General features: G+C 44.9%; 1 protein-coding gene across 2 annotated transcripts in view; it reads left to right on the plus strand.

Moving 5' to 3' along the window:
- The window catches only part of KIF3B (kinesin family member 3B), a 56,338-nt gene that overhangs the window by 21,994 nt on the left and 13,160 nt on the right, over nucleotides 1–21,184 (plus strand). For both annotated transcript variants that reach the window (XM_019017157.4, XM_063702094.1), the window contains exons 2-5: nucleotides 9,958–11,426; nucleotides 16,134–16,235; nucleotides 16,443–16,565; nucleotides 16,672–16,790. In XM_019017157.4, coding sequence (XP_018872702.1) covers nucleotides 10,023–11,426; nucleotides 16,134–16,235; nucleotides 16,443–16,565; nucleotides 16,672–16,790 — 1,748 coding nt within the window. In that variant the 5' untranslated portion in view covers nucleotides 9,958–10,022. The remainder of the gene's footprint in view (nucleotides 1–9,957; nucleotides 11,427–16,133; nucleotides 16,236–16,442; nucleotides 16,566–16,671; nucleotides 16,791–21,184) is intronic.

Consider the following 21,184-nt stretch of genomic DNA (forward strand, 5'->3'; position numbering starts at 1 on the left):
TAGGCGTGAGCCACCACACCCAGCCATATTGTTTATAATATGAATATATCATATTTTATTATTCAATTCCCCTATAAATGGATGTCTAGGTTGTTTCTAGATTTTTTTTGTTTGTTTTTTGGGACAGGGTCTTCCTCTGTGACTCAGGCTGGAGTGCAGTGGTGTGATCATGACTTGCTGCAGTCTTAACCTCCTGGGCTTAAGCAATCCTCCTGCCTCAGCCTCCCAAGTACTGGGACTATAGGCATGTGTCATCACACCTGGCTAATTTTTAAAGATGGGGTCTCCTTCTGTTCCCAGGCTGGTCTCCAACTCCTGGACTAAGGCAATCCTCCTGCCTTGCCCTCCCAAAGTACTGGGGTTATAGGTGAGAGCCGCCACACTTGGCCTGTTTTGTTTTGTTTTGTTTACAGATAGTGTCTGCCTCTGTCACCCAGGTTGGAGTGCAGTAGGGCTATTATGGCTCACTACAACCTCCAACTCCTGGACTCAAGGTATCCTACTGCCTCAGCCTCCCAAGAAGCTGGGACTACAGGTATATTCTACCACACCCAGCTATATTTTTTAAATGTAAATTTTTTTTTGAGACAGAGTCTCTCTCTGTCGCCCGGGCTGGAGTGCAGTGGTGCGATCTCCACTCACTGCAAGCTCCGCCTCCCAGGTTCACACCATTCTCCTGCCTCAGCCTCCCGAGTAGCTGGGACTGCAGTCGCCCACCACTACGCCCCCAATTTTTTCTGTATTTTTGTAGTAGAGACGGGATTTCAACATGTTAGCCACAATGGTCTCCATCTCCTGTCCTTGTGATCCGCCCGCCTCGGCCTCCCAAAGTGCTGGGATTACAGGCGTGAGCCGCCGCAACTGCTGATTTTTAAAAATTTTTTTGTAGAGATGGTCTCACTATGTTCCCCAGGCTGGTCTTGAACTCCTGGCCACAAAGAATCCTCCCACCTCGGCCTCGCAGAGTGCTAGGATTACAGGTGTGAGCCACTGCACCCAGCCTGTTTCTAGTTTTTCTACTGTGATAACCATGCTGCAGGAAGCAATCTTGTCCATGTTTTCTTGTGCACATATGCAAAGCTTTTTACTAGGATATACATAGATAGAGAAGTGGAATTGCTGAGGATTTTGTTGTTGTTGTTATTTATTTTTACTTTTGGAAACAGGGCAAGACCTAGCACCAGGCTGGAGTGCAGTGGCACAATCATGGCTCACTGTAGCCTTGACTTGGGCTTACGTGATCCTCTTGCCTCAATCTCTCGACTAGCTAAGACCACAGGCAAGCGGCACCATGCCCTGCTAATTTTTAAATTTTTGGTGGAGATGGAGGTCTCCCTATGTTGCCCACGCTTCATGGTCTTTTTTTTTGAGGCAGAGTCTCACTGTCACCCAGGCTGGAGTGCAGTGGCTCAATCTCGGCTCACTGCAGCCTCCAACTCCTGGATTCAAGCAATTCTCCCGCCTCAGCCTCCCAAGCAGCTGGGACTACAGGCACATGCCACCACACCCAGCTAATTTTGGTATTTTTAGTAGAGACGAGGTCTCAAACTCCTGACCTCAGGTGATACGTCCGCCCCGGCCTCCCAAAGTGCTGGGATTACAGGTGTGAGTCATTGTGCCCAGCCCATGTTTTATTTATTTATTTATTTATTTTTGAGACGTAGTTCTGCTCTTGTCAACTAGGCTGGAGTGTAATGGCGCGATCTCAGCTCACTGCAAACCCTGCCTCTGAGTTCAAGCAATTCTCCTGCCTCAGCCTCCCGAGTAGCTGGGATTACAGGCGCCCGCCACTATGCCCAGCTAATTTTTGTATTTTTAGTAAAGACGGGGTCTCACCGTGTTGGACAGGCTAGTCTTGAATTCCTGACCTCAGGTGATCCACCTGCCTCAGCCTCCCAAAGTGCTGAGATTACAGATGTGAGCCACCACGCCAGGCCCATGTTGTTTTAAATACCAGGTGGGCCAAATGAAATGTTTCAGATAGAATGTAACCAGTTTGTGACCTCTCTCTTAGGCTTTCCATAGGAAGCCAATAGTTACTGAGAATCCAATTCATACCTAGTTCTGGACTTTGAGGTGAGACTCTATGACAGCTAGCAAGGTGAGGATGCATGAATCTAAACACAAAAGAGTTGGAGAACGGTCTGGAAGAGTGTGACTGCCGTGACAAATGTGCATCTGATTTCCTCAGCAGATAAAAGAGTTGAGGTTGGGGAATTACTCGATTTTTCATGTTCAATAACCATTCAAACAGTGGGTGTTAACATTGAATGACAAGTTCTAGCAGAAAAGGTCTTCAGGATGAAGGCGATGAGCTGCTGATCTGTGCTTCCTTCTTTCCTGGCAATTCTGTGAGTTTCTTTAAAGATTTATCACTCTGTAATTAGACCCACTGGAAGAATAACAAAGGTAATAAAGAAAGAGTATCAGGGCATCCTTCCAAGAAAACTCTCTCTTTTGAGGAAGACCCAGAATAAGATTTTAAGCCTTGGTGGCAGGAAATTAACTTAGTCCATTTTCCTGAAAGAATATGTCAATAATACATGACTAGTTCAGTCTAGCTGGGTGAGTTCAGAAAAGAAATGGTGTTCTGAGTTCAGATTTGAGGAGATTTAATTAAGGGGACTCATGCTTTGGGAATTCCTTCCTTTTTAAAGATTTTTAAGATTAATGTAGGTCATTATCATTCCTTTGTTTCTGTCATTTTGGAGAGCTCAAAAAATATACGGAGCTATTACAAAGCAGCTGAACCTCAAGGTCAGCTTGCTGCAGGCTTTCTTTCTTCTTTCTTTCATAGGCTTGGAGCCCCATTGTTTTGACAGGTAAAAGTCGGACAGCTCCGCCTTCTCAGAAGTCTGTAATGCAGAAGAATCAGTCCTCTGCACTGACCTGTCTCCCTGTCCTGCCCTGCCATTCTGTTTCTCTTACTCTATCAGGTCTAGGATCTTGTCTGGCAGGCTCGTGCTCTGAAACAGAGGTCTTCCCAGAGGATATCAGGGGCTGGGATTTTCCCTTTGCACCTAGATCAGCTTTGGCAGGCCTCTGTTGAAATGGAGGGAGAGACAGGCCGTAGCTCATGAGCCATTCCCCTGAAATGAAAAGACGCAGGAAACTGGCCATTCTAACATCTGTCTCTTTCTTCCCATCTGGCAAAATTCTAATAGCATCTAGAAGTTTGTCCAACCCGCGGCCCAGGATGGCTTTGAATGTGGCCCAACACAAATTTGTAAACTTTCTTTAAACATTATGAGATTTTTTTTGCAATTTTTTGTTTAACTCATTAACCATCGTAGTGTTAGTGTATTTTATGTGTGGTGTGGCTCAAGACAATTCTTCTTCCAGTGTGGCCCAAGGAAGCCAAAGATTGGACACCCTTGATCTAGAAGATAATGACTACATTCCTGAAGGGCTTCCTTTTGCATAGTTTTCTTTACACGGCTTGAGATTTAATTCTTATTGAACATCAATTAGGTATTTAGATCTCAATTTAATCTGAATTTTTTTTAGGATGATTGTTACAAACTGAACAATAGAAATGTTATTTTAGAGTGGGCGCTGTGGCTCGCGCCTGTAATACCAGCACTTTGGGAGGCTGAGTGGGGTGGATTGCCTGAGGCCAGGAGTTCCAGACCAGCTTGGCCATCATGGTGAAACCCCATCTCTACTAAAAATGCAAAAATTAGCTGGACCTGGTGGCGGGTGCTTGTGATCCCAGCTACTTGGGAGTCTGAGGCAGGAGAATTGCTTGAACCCGGGAGACGCAGGTTGCAGTGGGCCGAGATCATGCCACTGTACTCCAGCCTGGGTGACAGAGCGAGACTCCATTAAAAAAAAAAAAAAAAGTTAATTTAGGCTGGGTGCAGTGGCTCAAACCTGTAATCCCAGCACTTTGGGAGGCCAAGGCAGGTGGATCACCTGAGATGAGGAGTTTGAGACCAGCCTGGCCAACATCTCTACTAAAAATACAAAAATTAACCATGTGTGTTGGTGGGCACCTGTAATCCCAGCTATTCGGGAGGCTGAGGCAGGATAATTGCTTGAACCTTGGAGGCAGAGGTTGCAGTGAGCCAAGATTGTGCCATTGCACTCCAGCCTGGGTCACAAGAGCAAAACTCAGTCTCACAAAAAAAAAAAAAAAAAAAAAGAAAAAGAAATGTTATTCTAGTGATGTTTAATGCATTAAATTAGGCCTCATCCTTAATCTCTGGAATGACCCCCTGACAAGGGTTTTGGATGAATCTGTATTGTTATTTTAATCTAGCTTTATATTAGTTTACAAAGTACTTCCACCCTTGTAAGCACCTCTTAGTCTCATAATCATCCATAAGAAAGAAAAATTATACCTATTTTTTCAGATTTACAGAAAACGGGTTCAGAGAGGGTAAGAGGTCTTCTGGATTTCTTCATTCTAGACAACAATATTTTATTACATGTAACAACTAGAAGAAATATGAAAAGCAACTTTTTGTGTTTCCACTTGCTTAGCAGCAGAACAGTCTGTGAAGGTCAGTGGGGGAATATGTTGATGCTGTCTATTTATTAAGCCACAGCATATATGCCCAAGTGGCCCATCACTGCTTCACCTTCTCCCACCATGGGAGAATGGCAGGAAATAAGTCATTCTCACAACTTAAAAGAATACTGCTGTCATTGTTCTGCATATTTTTTAAAAATTGCAATTGCATATATCCTTTGATTCAGCAATTCCACTTCTAGGAATTGATGCTTACAGATATACTTTCCCACACATGAATGATTGTACGTCCTAGGTTTTTCACAGCAGAATATCAGAAACAGCTGAAGTGCATCTGCAGCAGTGACATAAATTATGGTGCATGCATGCAGTAGAGTATGATGCTGCTGTTGCAGAGAATAAAGCAGCTATGTATTTACCGAGGGAATTAACTCCAAGGACACTGTTTATTATTGTATATAATATGTTTGTGTAAAAAGGGAGAGGATAAATGTGTATTAATACATATTTGCTTATTATGTATCAATGATTTAAAATCTAATAACACTTGTCTGTGAGCAGCAGAAGAGGGTGGCTAGAGAACAGGTCACAGAGAGAGAGAGAGAGACTGTCACTGAAGAGCCTTTTGATAAAAAAAACAGCCAGGCATGGTGGCTCACGCCTGTAATCCCAGCACTTTGGGAGGCTGAGGTGGGTGGATCACCTGAGGTCAGGAGTTAGAGACCAGCCTGGCCAACAACCCTGTTTCTACTAAAAAAAAAAACTACAAAAATTAGCCGGGCATGGTGGTGGGTGCCTGTAGTCCCAGCTACTTAGGAGGCTGAGGCAGGAGAATTGCTTGAACCCAGGAGGTGGAGGTTGCAGTGAGCCGAGATCACACCACTGCACTCCAGCCTGGGGGACAGAGGGGAGACTCTGTTTAAAAAACAAACAAATAAACAAAACCCCAAAAAACATGAATTACATGTTTTTAAAAATCCCTGCACTTAGTCAGGTGTGGTGGTGTGCACCTATAGTCCCAGCTACTTGGGAGGCCGAGGTGGGAGGAGATCACTTGAGCCTGGGAGGTCAAGGCTGCAGTGAGCTGTCATCATGCCACTGCACTTCAGCCTGGGTGACAAAGCGAGACTGTCTTTTAAAAAGAAAATTTAAAAATCCCTGCACTGAGATTTATAGGAGTTTGGGGTCCTCATATATACCGGTAAAGTACTCTGACCTGCTTACTACCTACCCCCACCCAAAGGACCCATTTAATCCTTTCTTCTGCTCCCTGAGTTTTCCAGCACCAAATGAAACTCTCTCTCTTTTTGTTTTTACTTTATAAAATTTTAACACCCCCCCCACACCTTTTTGTGTGTGTGTGTGTGTGTGTGTGTGTGTGTGTGTGTGTGTGTGTAGATGGAGTCTTGCTCTGTCACCCAGACTGGAGTGCAATGGCACAATCTTGGCTCACTGCAGCCTCTGCCTCCCAGGTTCAAACAATTCTGCTGCCTCAAGTAGCTGGGATTACAGGCACATGCCACCATGCCCAGCTAAATTTTTGTATTTTTTTTTTTAGTACATATGGTGTTTCACCATGTTGGCCAGGCTAGTCTCGAACTCCTGCTCAGGTGATCTGCCCTCCTTGGCTTCCCAAAGTGCTGGGATTACAGGTGTGAGCCACCACACCTGGCTCCATTTTCTTATTTGCATTCCAATTCTATTAAATTTATTGATTGATTTTGTATTTTTAGTAGACCATGGTGGCAGGTGCCTGTAATCCTAACTATTCGGGAGGCTGAGGCAGGATAATTGCTTGAACCCAGGAGGCAGAGGTTGCAGTGAGCCGAGATCACGCCATTGCACTCCAGCCTGGTCAATAAGAGCAAGACTCCATCTCAAAAAAAAAAAAGAAAGTTATTGCCGGGTGCAGTGGCTCACGCCTGTAATCCCAGCACTTTGGGAGGCCGAGGCAGGCCAGTCATGAGGTCAGGAGATCGAGACCATCCTGGCCAACATGGTGAAACCCCATCTCTACTAAATATACGAAAAAGATTAGCTGGGCATGGTGGCATGTGCCTGTAATCCCAGCTACTAGGGAGGCTGAGGCAGGTGAATCGCTTGAACCAGGGAATCGGAGGTTGCATTGAGCCAAGATCACACCACTGCACTCCAGCCTGGCAACAGAGCAAGATTCCATCTCAAAGAAAAAAAAAATTATTGATTGAATGAGTGCTTTTTATGTAATGCATTATACCACATCCTTATTTATTTGCACACATTTTGCACAAGCCAGTTTTTATTGATGGTTGTGGGATTGAAAAGTATTATTAGCACAAGCTAGGAAATTCTAACACTACAAATGAGTATACTGTGAAAAGTTTTTCCTCTTTTTTTTTTTTTTTTGAGACGGAGTCTCGCTGTGTCGCCAGGCTGGAGTGCAGTGGTGCAATCTCGGCTCACTGCAATGCAACCGCCACCTCCCGGGTTCAAGCAATTCTCCTGTCTCAGCCTCCCAAGTAGCTGGGACTACAAGCTTGCGCCACCATGCCCAGCTAATTTTTGTATGTTTAGTAAAGACGGAGTTTCACCATGTTGGCCCAGATGGTCTTGATCTCTTGACCTTGTGATCCACCTGCCTCAGCCTCCCAAGTGCTGGGATTACAGGCGCGAGCCACCACGCTCAGCCTTTCCTCTCTCTTTAGGCTTCTGAGTCTCCTGGGCCCATAGTTCCCGTGCTAAAGCTGCTACTGTTACTACCTTTAGAAGTATACTTCTAACAATATTGTATTCATATCAAGCATATAACACGCATATATCCCCCCTTTTCTTATGTAATGTTTGTTTTTTAAATAGAGTTTATTTTTAGAGCAGTTTCAGGTTCCCAGCAAAAATAAGCGGAAGGTACACAGATTTCTCACATACCTCTGCCTCCACACATGCAAAGCCTCCCCCATTATGGACATCTCCTACCAGAGTGGTACGTTTGTTATAAGCAACAGACCTGCATTGACACATTATCACCCAAAGTGCATAATTTACATTAAGGTTCATTCTTGGTGTTATAGCTTCCATTTTTCACACTATGTAAACTATACTGTACACATTGTCACCTACTTTTTTCACTTAACATATCTTGGTATAGGATTACATTTAGATTACCACCTTCTTTTTAAAAACTGCATAGGATTCCACATATATTGAATATATTTAATTTAATCAGTCTCCTCTTGATGGGAACCCGGGTTGCTCACAATCTGTTGCTCCCACAATAAATATCCTTGTGTATATATCATTGTTTAAAATCTGTATCTCTAGGATAAATTCTTAGCAGTACAATTGCTAGTTCAAAAAGTATATGCATTTTAAATGTTGATGGGTAGGTCCAAATTGCTCTACCCAGAGGTTGTAGTATTTCAACAGGTTATAGTAGTTCAACAGAATATAAGACTTTTTTTCATTTGTTTAAGAAAAGGTTTTTTGGGAGGCTGACGTGGGTGGATCACGAGGTCAGAAGAGCGAGACCACAGTGAAACCCCATCTCTCCTAAAAATACAAAAAATTAGCTGGGCATGGTGGCGGGCACCTATAGTCCCAGTTACTCGGGAGGCTGAGGCAGGAGAATGGCATGAACCCGGGAGGCGGAGCTTGCAGTGAGCCGAGATCGTGCCACTGTGCTCCAGCCTGGGTGTCAAAGCAGGACTCTGTCTCAAACAAAAAAAAAAAAGGGAAAATAAAAATAATGACCAGGCTTGGTGGCTCACGCCTATAATCCTAGCACTTTGAGAGAATGAGATGGAGTGATCCCTTGTGGCCAGGAGTTTGAGACCAGCCTGGCCAACATGGCAAAACCGTGTCTCTACTAAAAATACAAAAAATTAGCCGGGCATGGTGGCAGGTGCCTATAGTCCCAGCTACTTGGGAGGCTGAGGCAGGAGAATGGCGTGAATTCGGGAGGCAGAGCTTGCAGTGAGCCAAGCTCACACCACTGCACTCCAGCCCGGGTGACAGAGCGAGACTCCGTCTCAAATAAAAAAAAAGGGTTTCATTCTGTTGTGTAGGCTGGAGTGCAGTGACACGATCATAGCTCACTGCAGCCTTGAACTCCTGGGCTCAAGCAATCCTTCTGCCTCAGCCTCCTGAGTAGCTAGGACTACAGGCACACATCACCACCCCTGGCTAATTTTTATTTTTGTATTTTTATTTTACTGTATTTATTTTGAAACAGAGTCTTGCTCTGTCCTCCAGGCCAGAGTGCAGTGGTGCAGTCTTGGCTCTCTGCAACTTGTGCCTCCTAGGCTCAAGTGATTCTCGTGCCACGGCCCCCTGAGTAGCTGGGATTACAGGTGCCCACCACCACGCCCAGCTAATTTTTGTATTTTTCGTAGAGACAGGGTTTTGCCATGTTGGCCAGGCTGGTCTCGAACTCCTGGCCACAAGGGATCCATCCACCTCGTTCTCCCAAAGTGCTGGGATTACAGGCGTGAGCCACCGAGCCTGGTCATTATTTTTATTTTACTTTTTTTTTTTTTTTTTTGAGACGGAGTCTCGCTTTGTCACCCAGGCTGGAGCGCAGTGGCAGGATCTCGGCCTCTGCCTCCCAGGTTCACGCCATTCTCCTGCCTCAGCCTCCCGAGTAGCTGGGACTATAGGCGCCTGCCACCACACCCGGCTAATTTTTTGTATATTTAGTAGAGATGGGGTTTCACCGTGTTAGCCAGGATAGTCTCGATCTCCTGACCTCGTAATCCACCCGCCTCGGCCTCCCAAAGTGCTGGGATTACAGGCGTGAGCCACCGTGCCCGGCCACTTATTTTACTTTATTTTTAAGATAGAGTCTCACTCTGTCATCCAGGCTGAAGGGCAGTGGCGTGATTGCGGCTTACTGTACCCTCAACCTCCTGGGCTCAAGCAGTCCTCCCATCTCAGCTTCCCAAGTAGCTAAGACTACAGGCATGAGCCACCGTGTGCAGCTAATTGTTGTTGGTATTTTTTTTTTTTTTTTTGGAGAGATGGGGGCTCCCTATGTTGCCCAGGCTGATCTCAAACACCTGTACTCAAGTGATCCTCTGGCTTCAGCCTCCTAAAATGCTGGGATTACAGATGTGAGCTACTGTGTACACCTAATTCACAAATTTTTTGGAGACAGGATCTTGCTGTGTTGCCCAGGCTGGTCTCAAACTCCTGGTCTCAAGGAATTTCCCTGCCTCGGCCTCCCAGAGTGAGACCCAGACTTAAAATATTTCCAGCTGCCTCAGCCTATAGCATAAGATCAAATATTGATTGAGAGGAGGATGGGCTAGCCAACAATACTGGTGGACTGCAGTTTTTTATTTTTACCACTGAAGCTGGTTAAGATCCTGTGAGGAAATACACAGTGTAGTAAAGTTATCAGATATGGCTGTCAGGTTAGCAAGATGAAGACTATTTAGGTGTGTCAGCTTCTATCAGGCAGCCCGCAATGACAACTGTACTGTGCTTATTTACTTTTGCTTTTCCTCTAGGACCGTAGCATCCTGAGACATTTTGAATTGACACTTCTCAAGATTTGACTGGATCAGAGTTCATCATGTCAAAGTTGAAAAGCTCAGAGTCAGTCAGGGTGGTGGTTCGCTGTCGGCCCATGAATGGCAAGGAAAAGGCTGCTTCGTATGACAAAGTGGTGGATGTGGATGTTAAGCTGGGGCAGGTGTCTGTGAAGAACCCCAAAGGGACGGCCCATGAAATGCCCAAGACCTTCACCTTTGATGCCGTCTATGACTGGAATGCCAAGCAGTTTGAACTGTACGATGAGACGTTCCGACCACTTGTTGACTCTGTCCTGCAAGGTTTCAATGGAACCATTTTTGCCTATGGACAAACTGGGACAGGAAAAACCTACACCATGGAAGGAATCCGTGGTGACCCTGAAAAAAGAGGAGTCATTCCTAACTCATTTGACCATATCTTCACCCACATCTCTCGATCCCAGAATCAACAGTACCTGGTCAGGGCTTCTTACTTAGAGATCTACCAGGAGGAGATCCGAGATTTGCTCTCAAAGGATCAGACCAAAAGGCTTGAGCTCAAAGAGAGGCCTGACACAGGAGTGTATGTGAAAGACCTGTCTTCCTTTGTCACCAAGAGTGTGAAGGAGATAGAGCATGTGATGAATGTGGGGAACCAGAACCGTTCTGTTGGTGCTACCAACATGAACGAGCACAGCTCGCGTTCTCATGCAATTTTCGTTATCACTATTGAGTGCAGCGAGGTGGGCCTTGATGGTGAAAACCACATCCGTGTAGGAAAATTGAACCTTGTAGATCTTGCTGGCAGCGAACGGCAAGCCAAGACCGGCGCACAAGGGGAGAGATTAAAAGAAGCTACCAAGATCAACCTCTCCCTTTCCGCTTTGGGTAATGTCATCTCTGCTCTAGTGGACGGCAAAAGCACTCACATTCCATATCGGGACTCAAAGCTTACCAGGCTCCTCCAAGATTCCCTTGGTGGCAATGCCAAGACTGTGATGGTGGCCAACGTGGGGCCTGCCTCTTACAACGTAGAAGAGACTCTGACCACTCTGCGATATGCCAACCGTGCCAAAAACATTAAGAACAAACCAAGGGTCAATGAGGACCCCAAGGATGCCCTCCTTCGAGAATTCCAGGAAGAGATTGCTCGGCTCAAGGCCCAGCTGGAAAAACGGTCCATTGGTAGGAGGAAGAGGCGAGAGAAGCGGAGGGAAGGTGGTGGCAGTAGTGGGGGTGGGGAAGAGGAGGAGGAGGAGGGAGAAGAGGGTGAGGAGGAAGGGGATGATAAGGATGATTACTGGCGGGAACAGCAAGAAAAACTGGAGATTGAGAAGCGGGCCATTGTAGAGGATCACAGCTTGGTTGCAGAGGAGAAGATGAGGCTGCTGAAGGAGAAAGAGAAAAAGATGGAGGACCTGCGGCGGGAGAAGGATGCTGCCGAGATGCTGGGCGCCAAGATCAAGGTACCATACCCATACCCTTCCTTAGGCCCTTGCCCTGTCACTGCTTTTGCTTTCATCAAACAACAACAAAAAACATAACCATATGAGGGACGATGTCTCTCATCAGTTTTGGATTTCCAACAGCTCATGATATCCAGTACTCAATAAACCTCTGTTTAATTGACATGAATATGATTTTTTCACATTTACAAAAATGAAAATTGAATTCATAATGAGAATAATTATTATGTATGCACATAGTATAAAGAACAGCAATAAAAGTAACACCCATGTATCCCCCCACCCAGTGTAAGAAATAGAACAACATCCATTTTTCTTTTTTTTCTTTTTTTTTTTTTTTTGAGATGGAGTTTCACTCTCGTCACCCAGGCTGGAGTGCAGGGGCGCGATCTCGGCTCACTGCAACATCTGCCATCCGGGTTCAAGTGATTCTCTTGCCTCAGCCTCCTGAGTACCTGGGATTACAGGTGCCTGCCACCACGCCCGGCTAAGTTTTGTATTTTTAGTAGAGATGGGGTTTCACTATGTTGGCCTGGCTGGTCTCGAACTCCTGACCTCAGGTAATCTGCCTGTCTCAGCCTCCCCAAGTGCTGGGATTACAGACGTGAGCCACCGTGTCCGGCTTTTTGTTTTCTTTCTTTTTTTTTTTTTTTGAGACAGGGTCTTGCTCTGTCAACCCTGGAGTGCAGTGGCCCAATCACTGCAGCCTTGACCTCCTAGGTTCAAAGGATCCTCCCACCTCAGCCTCCCAAGTAGCTAGGACTACAGGCACGCAACTTTGCCTGGCTAAATTTTTTAAATTTTTTGTAGAGACACGGTCTCACTATGTTGTTCAGGCTGGTCTCAAACTCCTGGGCTCGAATGATTCTCCCACCTCACCCTCCCAAAGTGCTGGGATTACAGGCGTGAGCCACTGCACCCAGCTGATACCTATATCTTTAGTAGCTCCTTGCGTTTCCCTCCCCCACAGATAACCATCATCCTGAATTCGGTGTTTATTGTTTCCTTGCTTTTCCTTATAGTTTTACTTTCTACATGTATATTTCTAAAGAAAACATGGTTTCGTTTTCATATAATTTTTTGCTTTTATGTAAATGGAATCCCACTCATGCCATTTGCTTTTATTTTTGCAACATTATGTTCATGAGATTTATCCATGTTGATGCCTGAAGCTGTGGTTCACTCATTATTACTGTTCCAAGTATTCCATGGTACTCCATTCTCCTGGTGTATGGGTTGTTTCCAGTTTCTGCTGTGAATGCTCTTGTGCTTGGCTTCAGGAGAACATGGACGTGCAAGATTGTCTTGTTTGGCACTGTTAGGTCTTAGGGTATTTGCAGCTTCAACTTCTCTAGACAAGGACAAGTTGTTTTCTAAAGTGGTTGTGCAGATTGAAACACCTCGCAGCAGGGTATCAGTTCTGGATGCCCCTCATCCTTACCAGCACTTGTGATGATCAGACTAACATTTGCATATAGTATAGCCTCTCAGTGCAGTTTCAGTATGCAGTACCCTGATTACACAAGACACGGAACACTTCCATCACCCCCAAAATGTCCTCATGCTACTTTCTTATAGTCAGCCTCCTCTCCCAACCCCTGTGTGCTAATATATTTCTTTACATCTACTCCATTTTCCACCCAATGGCTAGTTAGCATTCTGGAGTGCTGAGGCTCCCATTGTTTTGAGCCTTCTTTCTGGTGGCAATGCACTATGCGTGCAGTTGCTTGGACTCTGAGCTTCCACTGGGCTTTAATGGCAGAGGAGAGTGCAAAGGTAGACTTGGAAGGCTGAGGATGGCCACTGGCTAACCACAAGCCAGAATTCCTTGGAAATGTTCAGTTCTGTTTTATTGAATTCATGCAAACTTTGATTTCTATCCTAAAATGTCTCCATGTTTATAAATTTTAAAATTACAAGTTATCTTTGCCTCCCTCCTACCCCTACTGTATGAAGCTGTACTGTTTTTTTGTTTGTTTGTTTGTTTGTTTTAATCAGTGGCTTCATAGTAGCCCTTTCACAGAGCTGGGTGCTATTTTACTTCAGAAGCAGGGTTTTAAAACCTTGAAAGTCCCTTCTAGGACTTTTAAGACCTGATGTGAAAATGGGGTCGTATACAACACAATTAGGAGGTAACTTTGTTCCAGGGAGGGGCTCTGAGATGCCATTATGTCAAAGCACCTCATGCCTTCTCACTGCTGCATGGTAAGCGCGACTGGCTGTGCCCATATTTTGTTTTGTTTTGTTTTGAGAAAGGGTCTCACTCTGTCACCCAGGTTGGAGTGCAGTGGCGTGATCTTGGCTCACTGCAGCCTTGACCTCCCAGGCTCAAGCAATCTTCCCACCTCAGCCTTCGAGTATCTGGGACTACAGGTGTGCACCGCCATGCCCAGCTAATTTTGTTTATTTTCTGTAAAGACAAGGTCTCACTATGTTGCCTAGGCTGGTCTTGAACTCCTAGAGTCAAGCAATCCTTCCACCTTAGTCTCCCAAAGTGTCAGGATTACAGGCATGAGCCACCGCACCCTTATGTCCGGCCTGGGTATGCCCATATTTGACTTGCATACTGTCTTTTAGGATCAGATCTGTTATTCAAGGCCAGGAGCACCTAGATTCTCTAAACAACCCCTCAGAGAAAGTTGAACTCTCAGAGGCTGAGTCTGCAAGATTCAGCATCATCTTAAGGTCACTGCATCTCTTAGACATTTGACTATGGAGAATGACATTATTCCTGTCTTTCTCAATCCCTGGATGCTGTGAAATCATAAAAGAATGTTAGAGGCTGGGCACGGTGGCTCATGCCTGTAATCCCAACACTTGGGGAGGCCCAGGCAGGTGGATCCCTTGAGGTCAGGAGTTCAAGGCCAGCCTGGCCAACATGGTGAAACCCCGTCTCTACTAAGAATACAAAAATTAGCTGGGTGTGGTGGCATGCACCTGTAGTTCCAGCTACTTGGGAGGCTGAGGCACGAGAATTGCTTGAACCTGGGAGGCAGAGGTTGCAGTGAGCCAAGATCATGCCACTGCACTCCAGCCTGGGCGACAAAGCGAGACTCTATCTAAAAAAAAAAAAAAAAAAGAATGTTAGAGTGGTTATGTATTGTTAGGTATGTATGTGGAGTTTAGCAATCTAGTCCAGCCCCTTCATTCGAGAGATGAGGAAACAGGCTCAGAGGACTCACTGAAAGATAGCAGCAGAGCTCCAGTGAGGTTTATAAGTTTCTTAAAAGTTGTGCAGTTTTGGGGTCCCATACTTTTTAGGTCAAAGGCTCCCAATCTGTATATCTAGCCTAGCACTGTCTCCTGCCATTCAGGCCCATTGTATGTCTAGCCTAGCACTGTCTCCTGCCATCCAGGCCCAATAACCTTCTGCCCACTGGGATGCTCACAGCCACTCAGAGCCTGCTCTTGCCTTCCTTATCTCAGGGAAGCCAGACCCCTGGGAGTTATCCTTGCCAGCTGCCCCTCCCTCTCACTTACAGCCAGGCAGTCCCAAAGCCTTTGGATCCTGCCTCATCAGGGTCTCTTGGACTCATCTACTCTGCCCTCCCCAACTAGGGAGGAGGCCTAGCCCAGGCCTAGACCCCTGCAGTGGCTTCCTGTCGTGTTTCCCTCCATCCTGCCAGTCCTTTGCCATTCTTCCCATTGCAGGGGAGTAATGTTTCTAAAACACACATCTGATTGTGTAGCCTCATGCTCAAAAGAATATGTCAGTGGTTCCCCAAACTTCTCAGGATCAAGGAGTTTAGGCTCCTTGACAGGGATTTAGGTCAACTTCATCACTTCCCACCTTCCCCTCACAAAACAATCTTTTTTTTTCTTAGCTAATTCCTATTTTTTAACTTCAGCTGTCTGTGTATCTGGCCCTGCAGACAGAAAGCTTTCTCTGACTCCCTCTAAAAGTCTGAATTCTCTGACTGGGCGCTGTGCTTATGCCTATAATCCCAGCAGTTTGAGAGGCCAAGGCAGAGGATCTCTTGAGGCCAGGAATTCAAGACCAGCCCAGACAACATAGCAAGATTTCACCTCTACAATCAATCAGTCAATCAACCAATCAGCCAAGTGTGGTAGTGTACACCTGTAGTCCCAGCTGCTTGGGAGGCTGAGGTGGGAGGATTGCTTGAACTAAGGAGGTCAAGGCTGCAGTGAGCTGTGATCGTGCCACTGCATTCCAGCTTGGGTGACAGAACTAGACCCTGTCTTTAAAAAATTTTTAAAAATCCCCACAGAGTCTGAATTCTATCCCATCAGTGTGCCTCTCCCATGAATTACTGTGTCCTTTCCTCATGATGGCGTCTGGCGCCATATGGTTAAAGCCTGCTTGCTTGTCTGTTTTCCTCAGTGGACTCGGAGCTTTGTGATTCACATTCACATTGCATCCCCAGGACCTAACATAAAGGGTCTGCTTAATATGTTCTAAGTGGGGTTAATACTTTGTAGAAACAAGCAAAAAAAAAAAATTTGTTAAAGCTGAAATTCATGTATCTGAAGAAACTGTATCTTCAGTGTTACCAAGAAGCCTCTAGTGAAGCTGCCCCAGTCCCTCACCAGTGATGGATGGGCACAGCTGAGCACAGTTATTTTTTCCCAGAGTTTGTCCCTTTTGGCTCAGTCCTGAGCTCTTTATCTTTCACAGGCTCCCCTGTGAGGAATTATGTTCTGAGAGAAACCGTTCATGAGATGGATTCTACTTTGTTTCTCACTCAGGCCATGGAGAGTAAGTTGCTTGTTGGAGGAAAAAATATAGTAGATCATACGAATGAACAGCAGAAAATCCTGGAGCAGAAACGACAGGAAATTGCAGAGCAGGTAACTTTTCATTCTTTTTCAGGGAGAATGGGTGAGGTAAGGTGTGTTTATGCTGCAGAGCAAACGTCTCATATTAGACTCTCTTCAAAGAGAATGAGAGCAAGGTGTGTCTGCCTCATCCTAGCTGGAGACTCTGATCCTAGCTTGGGGAACCCAGCATAGACACAGTCTCTAGGGCAAGCTGATGAATTTTGTCATGTTGCTCAGAAACGTCGAGAAAGAGAAATCCAGCAACAGATGGAAAGTCGAGATGAGGAGACCTTGGAACTTAAAGAGACATACAGCTCATTGCAGCAAGAGGTGGACATCAAGACCAAAAAACTCAAAAAGGTATGAAAGGAATGAGGCCAGATGGAGTTGCCTTGAGACTTGGGGAAAGGGAGAACTCTACCCTTTGGACAGACACCCTCCTCACCTGCCTCTCCCCTCATTCCAGCTCTTCTCCAAGCTTCAGGCAGTGAAGGCTGAGATCCACGACCTCCAAGAAGAACACATCAAGGAGCGCCAAGAGCTAGAGCAGACTCAGAATGAGCTCACCAGGGAGCTGAAACTCAAGTAAGTGCCAGGCCTTCCATAGTGCCCCCAAGCCACTTGCTGAGTCATTGGTCTTGTTTGTTTAGTTAGAAACAGCCCTGGCTGGGCTTGGTGGCCTACGCCTGTAATCCCAGTGTTTTGGGAAGCGGAGGTGGGCAGATCACCTGATGTCAGGAGTTCGAGACCAGCCTGACCAACATGGTGAAACCCCGTCTCTACTAAGAAATACAAATACTAGCTGGGCGTGGTGGTGCATGCCTGTAGTCCTAGCTACTTGGGAGGCTGAGATAGGAGAATCGCTTGAACCCGGGAAGTGGAGATTGCGGTGAGTTGATATCATGCCACTGCACTCCAGCCTGGGTGACGGAGTGAGAAAAAAACACAAAAAAAGAAACAGCCCTGAGGACAGGTCCTTCTCCAGCTCATCTCCTGCCACCCCATCTTCTGTTCATTCCTGAAAAAGTCACTTTCCATCTCTGGATCCCATCTGTTAACTGAATGACTTCATCAGGTGATCTCCAAGTTCGCTTCTAACCCTACCTTCTCGAAGCTTTTAAAGATTCTGGTCTTACATCTGTCTGATGATAAGAGGGAATATTTTATTAACTTGACTTTTTATTGTGACAATTTTCTGAATGGTATAATGAATACCCAAGTACCCATCACCCAGATTCAAGGATTAACAAGCTTTTGCCATCTATCTTTCACAAAAATATTTTAAAGCAAATCTTAACCTCATGTTATCTCACTCCTACATACTTATATATATATATGATCACAGTGTTTTTTTTTTTTTTTTGAGACAGAGTCTTGCTCTATCACCCAGGCTGGAGTGCAGTGGCACAATCACAGTTCACGGCAGCCTGTAACTTGTGGGCTCAAACAGTCCTCCCACCTTAGCCTCCTGGGTAGCTGGAACTACAGGTGTGTGCCACTATGCCCAGCTAATTTTTTAAAAAAATTTTATAGAGATGGAGTCTCTTTATGTTACCTAACCTGATCTCAAACTCCTAGGCTCAAGCAATCCTCCTGTTTCAGCCTCCCAAAGTGCTGGGATTACAGGTGTGAGCCACCACACCCAGCCCACAATACTGTTTTTAAAAAAGCTTAATTGAGACATACTTCACATACCATACAATTCACATATTTAAAGTGTACAAATCAGTCCGGGCATGGTGGCTCATGCCTGTAATCCCAGCATTTGGGAGGCCGAGGCAGGTGGATCACCTGAGGCCAGGAGTTCAAGACCAGCCTGGCCAACATGGTGAAACCCCGTCTCTACTAAAAATCCAAAAATTAGCTGGGTGTGATGGCGTGTACCTGTAATCCCAGTTACTCAGGAGGCTGAGGCAGGAGAATCTCTTGAACCTGGGAGGCGGAGGTTGCAGTGAGCTGAGATCACACCACTTTACTCAAGCCTGGGCAACACAGCGAGATTCTTGTCTCAAAAAAAAAAAATTAAAAAATTAAAAAATGATAAAGTATACAAATCAGTGTTTTTTTAAAAGCATATATATGCATAGGGCTATAAAACCACCACTACAATCTAATTTTAGAACATTTTTATTACTCTCCTCTAAAAGAAACTCTACCAGTTAGTAGTCACTCCTCATTACCCCCTTTCCCAACCCGAAGTAATCACTAATCTGCTTCCTGTCTCTATGGCTTTGCCTATTCTGGCCATCTCATATAAATGGAATCACACACTGTGTGGCCTTTTTGGCCTGTCATCTTTTGCTTAGCATGACACTTTCAAGGATCATCCATGCCGTAGCATGAATCAACAGATATCTGGTAGTCCCAACATCAATTGTTCTTTATTATGACTGAATAATATTGCACTGTATGAATAGGACACATATTTATTTATTTTTCAGTTTATATACATTCCGATTATTTCTAGTCTTTGGCTATTATGGATAATACTTCTATAAGCATTCATGTATAAGGTTTTGTATGGATGTGTGTTTTCATTTCTCTGGGATATATTCATAGGAGTGGAATTGCTGGGTCATATGGTAACTCAGTGTTTAACTTTTTGAGAGAATGCCAAACTGTTTTCCACAGTGGCTGCACTATTTTACATTTCTACCACCAATTTCTCCACATCTTTTTTTTTTTTTTTTTTCTTTGAGACAGTCTCATTCTGCCACCCAGGCTGGTGTGCAGAGGTGCAGTCTCAGCACACTGCAACCTCCACCTCCTGGGCTCAAGCGATCCTCCCACCTCAACCTCTGGAATAGCTGGGACTATAGGGGCATGCCACCCTACTTGGCTAATTTTTGTGTTTTTTGTAGAGATGGGGTTTCACCATGTTGCCTAGGCTGGTCTCAAACTCCTGGGCTCAAGCAGTCTGCCCGACTTAGCCTCCCAAAGTGCTGGGATTACAAGTGTGAGCCACCATGCCCGGCCTCTCCACATCCTTGTCGACACTTGTTATTTCCTGTCTCTTTTATTGTAGACATCCTAACGAGTGTGAAGTGGTACTTCATTATGGTTTTGATTTGCATATTTCTCTGATGACTAATGATGTTGAGCATCCTTTCGCGGGCTTATTGGCCATTTGTATGTCTTTGGAGAAATATCTATACAAATCCTTTACCCCATTTTAAAATGGGGTTGTTTCATATATATATGTATATATTTCGTATATATATGAAATATATATTTCATATATATATATACACACACACACACATATGTGTATATATATAGTTTTTGTTTTTTTGTTTTGTTTTGTTTTGTTTTTTTTGGAGTTGGAGTCTCGCTCTGTCATCCAGGCTGGAATGCAATGGCGTGAACTTGACTCATTGCAACCTCTGCCTCCTGGGTTCGAGCGATTCTCATGCCTCAGCCTCTCGAATAGCTGGGAATACAGGCACCCGCCACCATGCCCGGCTGATTTTTGTATTTTTAGTAGAGATGGGGTGTCACCATGTTGCCCAGGCTGGTCTTGAACTCCTAACCTCAGGTGATCCACCTGCCTTGGCATCCGAAAGTGCTTGGATTACAGGCATGAGCCACCAGCCCAGCCAATAATTAAGTTTTAAGAGTTTTTTTTTTTGAGACAGAGTCTGGGTCTGTCACCCAGGCTGGAGTGCAATGGCATGATCTTAGCTCACTGCAGCCTCTGCCTCCTGGGTTCAAGTGATTGTCCTGCTTCAGCCTCCCGAGTAGCTGGGACTATAGGCATGTGCCACCATGCCCGGCTAATTTTTGTATTTTTAGTAGAGACGGGGTTTTACCATCTTGGCCAGGCTGGTCTGGAACTCCTGACCTCAGGTAATCCACCCGCCTCAGCCTCCCAAAATGCTAGGATTACAGGCATGAGCCACTGTGCCCAGCTGAGTTTTAAGAGTTCTTTATATTAATATATTATGAATACCACTTTCTCACGAGATTCATGATTTGAAGATGCTTTCTGTTATTCTGAGTTGTTTTTAAACTTTCTTGATGGTATTACTTATAGCACAAAAGATTTCCATTGTGATATAGCCCAATTTAATTGTATTTTCTTTTGTTTATTTTACTTTTGGTATTGTATCTAGATTTGCCTTTTCTGGACCTTTCATATAAGTTTATAAATGAAATAATGTTGGAATAATGTGGCCTTTTGTGACTGCTTTCTTCGTGTGTGTGTGTGTGTGTGTGCATGTGTGTGTTTTGTTAGTTTTTTTTTTTTTTTTAGAGATGAGGCCTTTTTCTGTCAATCAGACTGGAGTGCAGTGGTGCCATCATAGCTCACAGCCTTGACCTCTTGGGTTCAAGTAATCTTCCTGCTTGAGCCTCCTGAGTTGCTAGGACTTCAGTTGCATGCTAGCACACCTGGCTAATTTTTTAAAATTTTTTCATAAGGATGGGTCTTGCTGTGTTGCCAAGGCTAGTATAGTGTTTTCAATAGTCTTCCATGTTGTAGCATGTATCAATACTTTATTCATTTTTTATGGCCAAATAATATTCTGTTGTATAAATATACCACATTTTATTTATCCATTCATTATTTGATGGACATTTGGGTTATTTCTACTTTTGGGTGTTATGAAATAATTGTGCTGTGAACATTCATATTCAAGTTTCTTTTGTGGACACATGTTTCATTCTCTTAGATCCTCTAAGAGGCTTATAGTGTTAGGTCTTACATTTAGGTCTATGATCCATTTAAGTTAATTTCTGTGTATGGTGTGAGGTAGGGTTTCAAGTACAGTGTTTTGGATGCAGATATCTAGTTGTTCCAGCACCGTTTGTTGAAAGGGCTTTTCTCTCCCATTTCATTGTCTTGGCATACTTATTGAAAGTCAGGGCCGGGCGCTGTGGCTCATGCCTGTAATCCCAGCATTTGGGAGGCCGAGGTGGGTGGATCACCTGAGGTCAGGAGTTCAAGATCACCCTGGCCAATATGGTGAAACCCTGTCTCT

This window comes from Gorilla gorilla, chromosome 21 (genome assembly GCF_029281585.2).
Source record: "Gorilla gorilla gorilla isolate KB3781 chromosome 21, NHGRI_mGorGor1-v2.1_pri, whole genome shotgun sequence".
In the NCBI taxonomy this organism is placed as follows: Eukaryota; Metazoa; Chordata; class Mammalia; order Primates; family Hominidae; genus Gorilla; species Gorilla gorilla.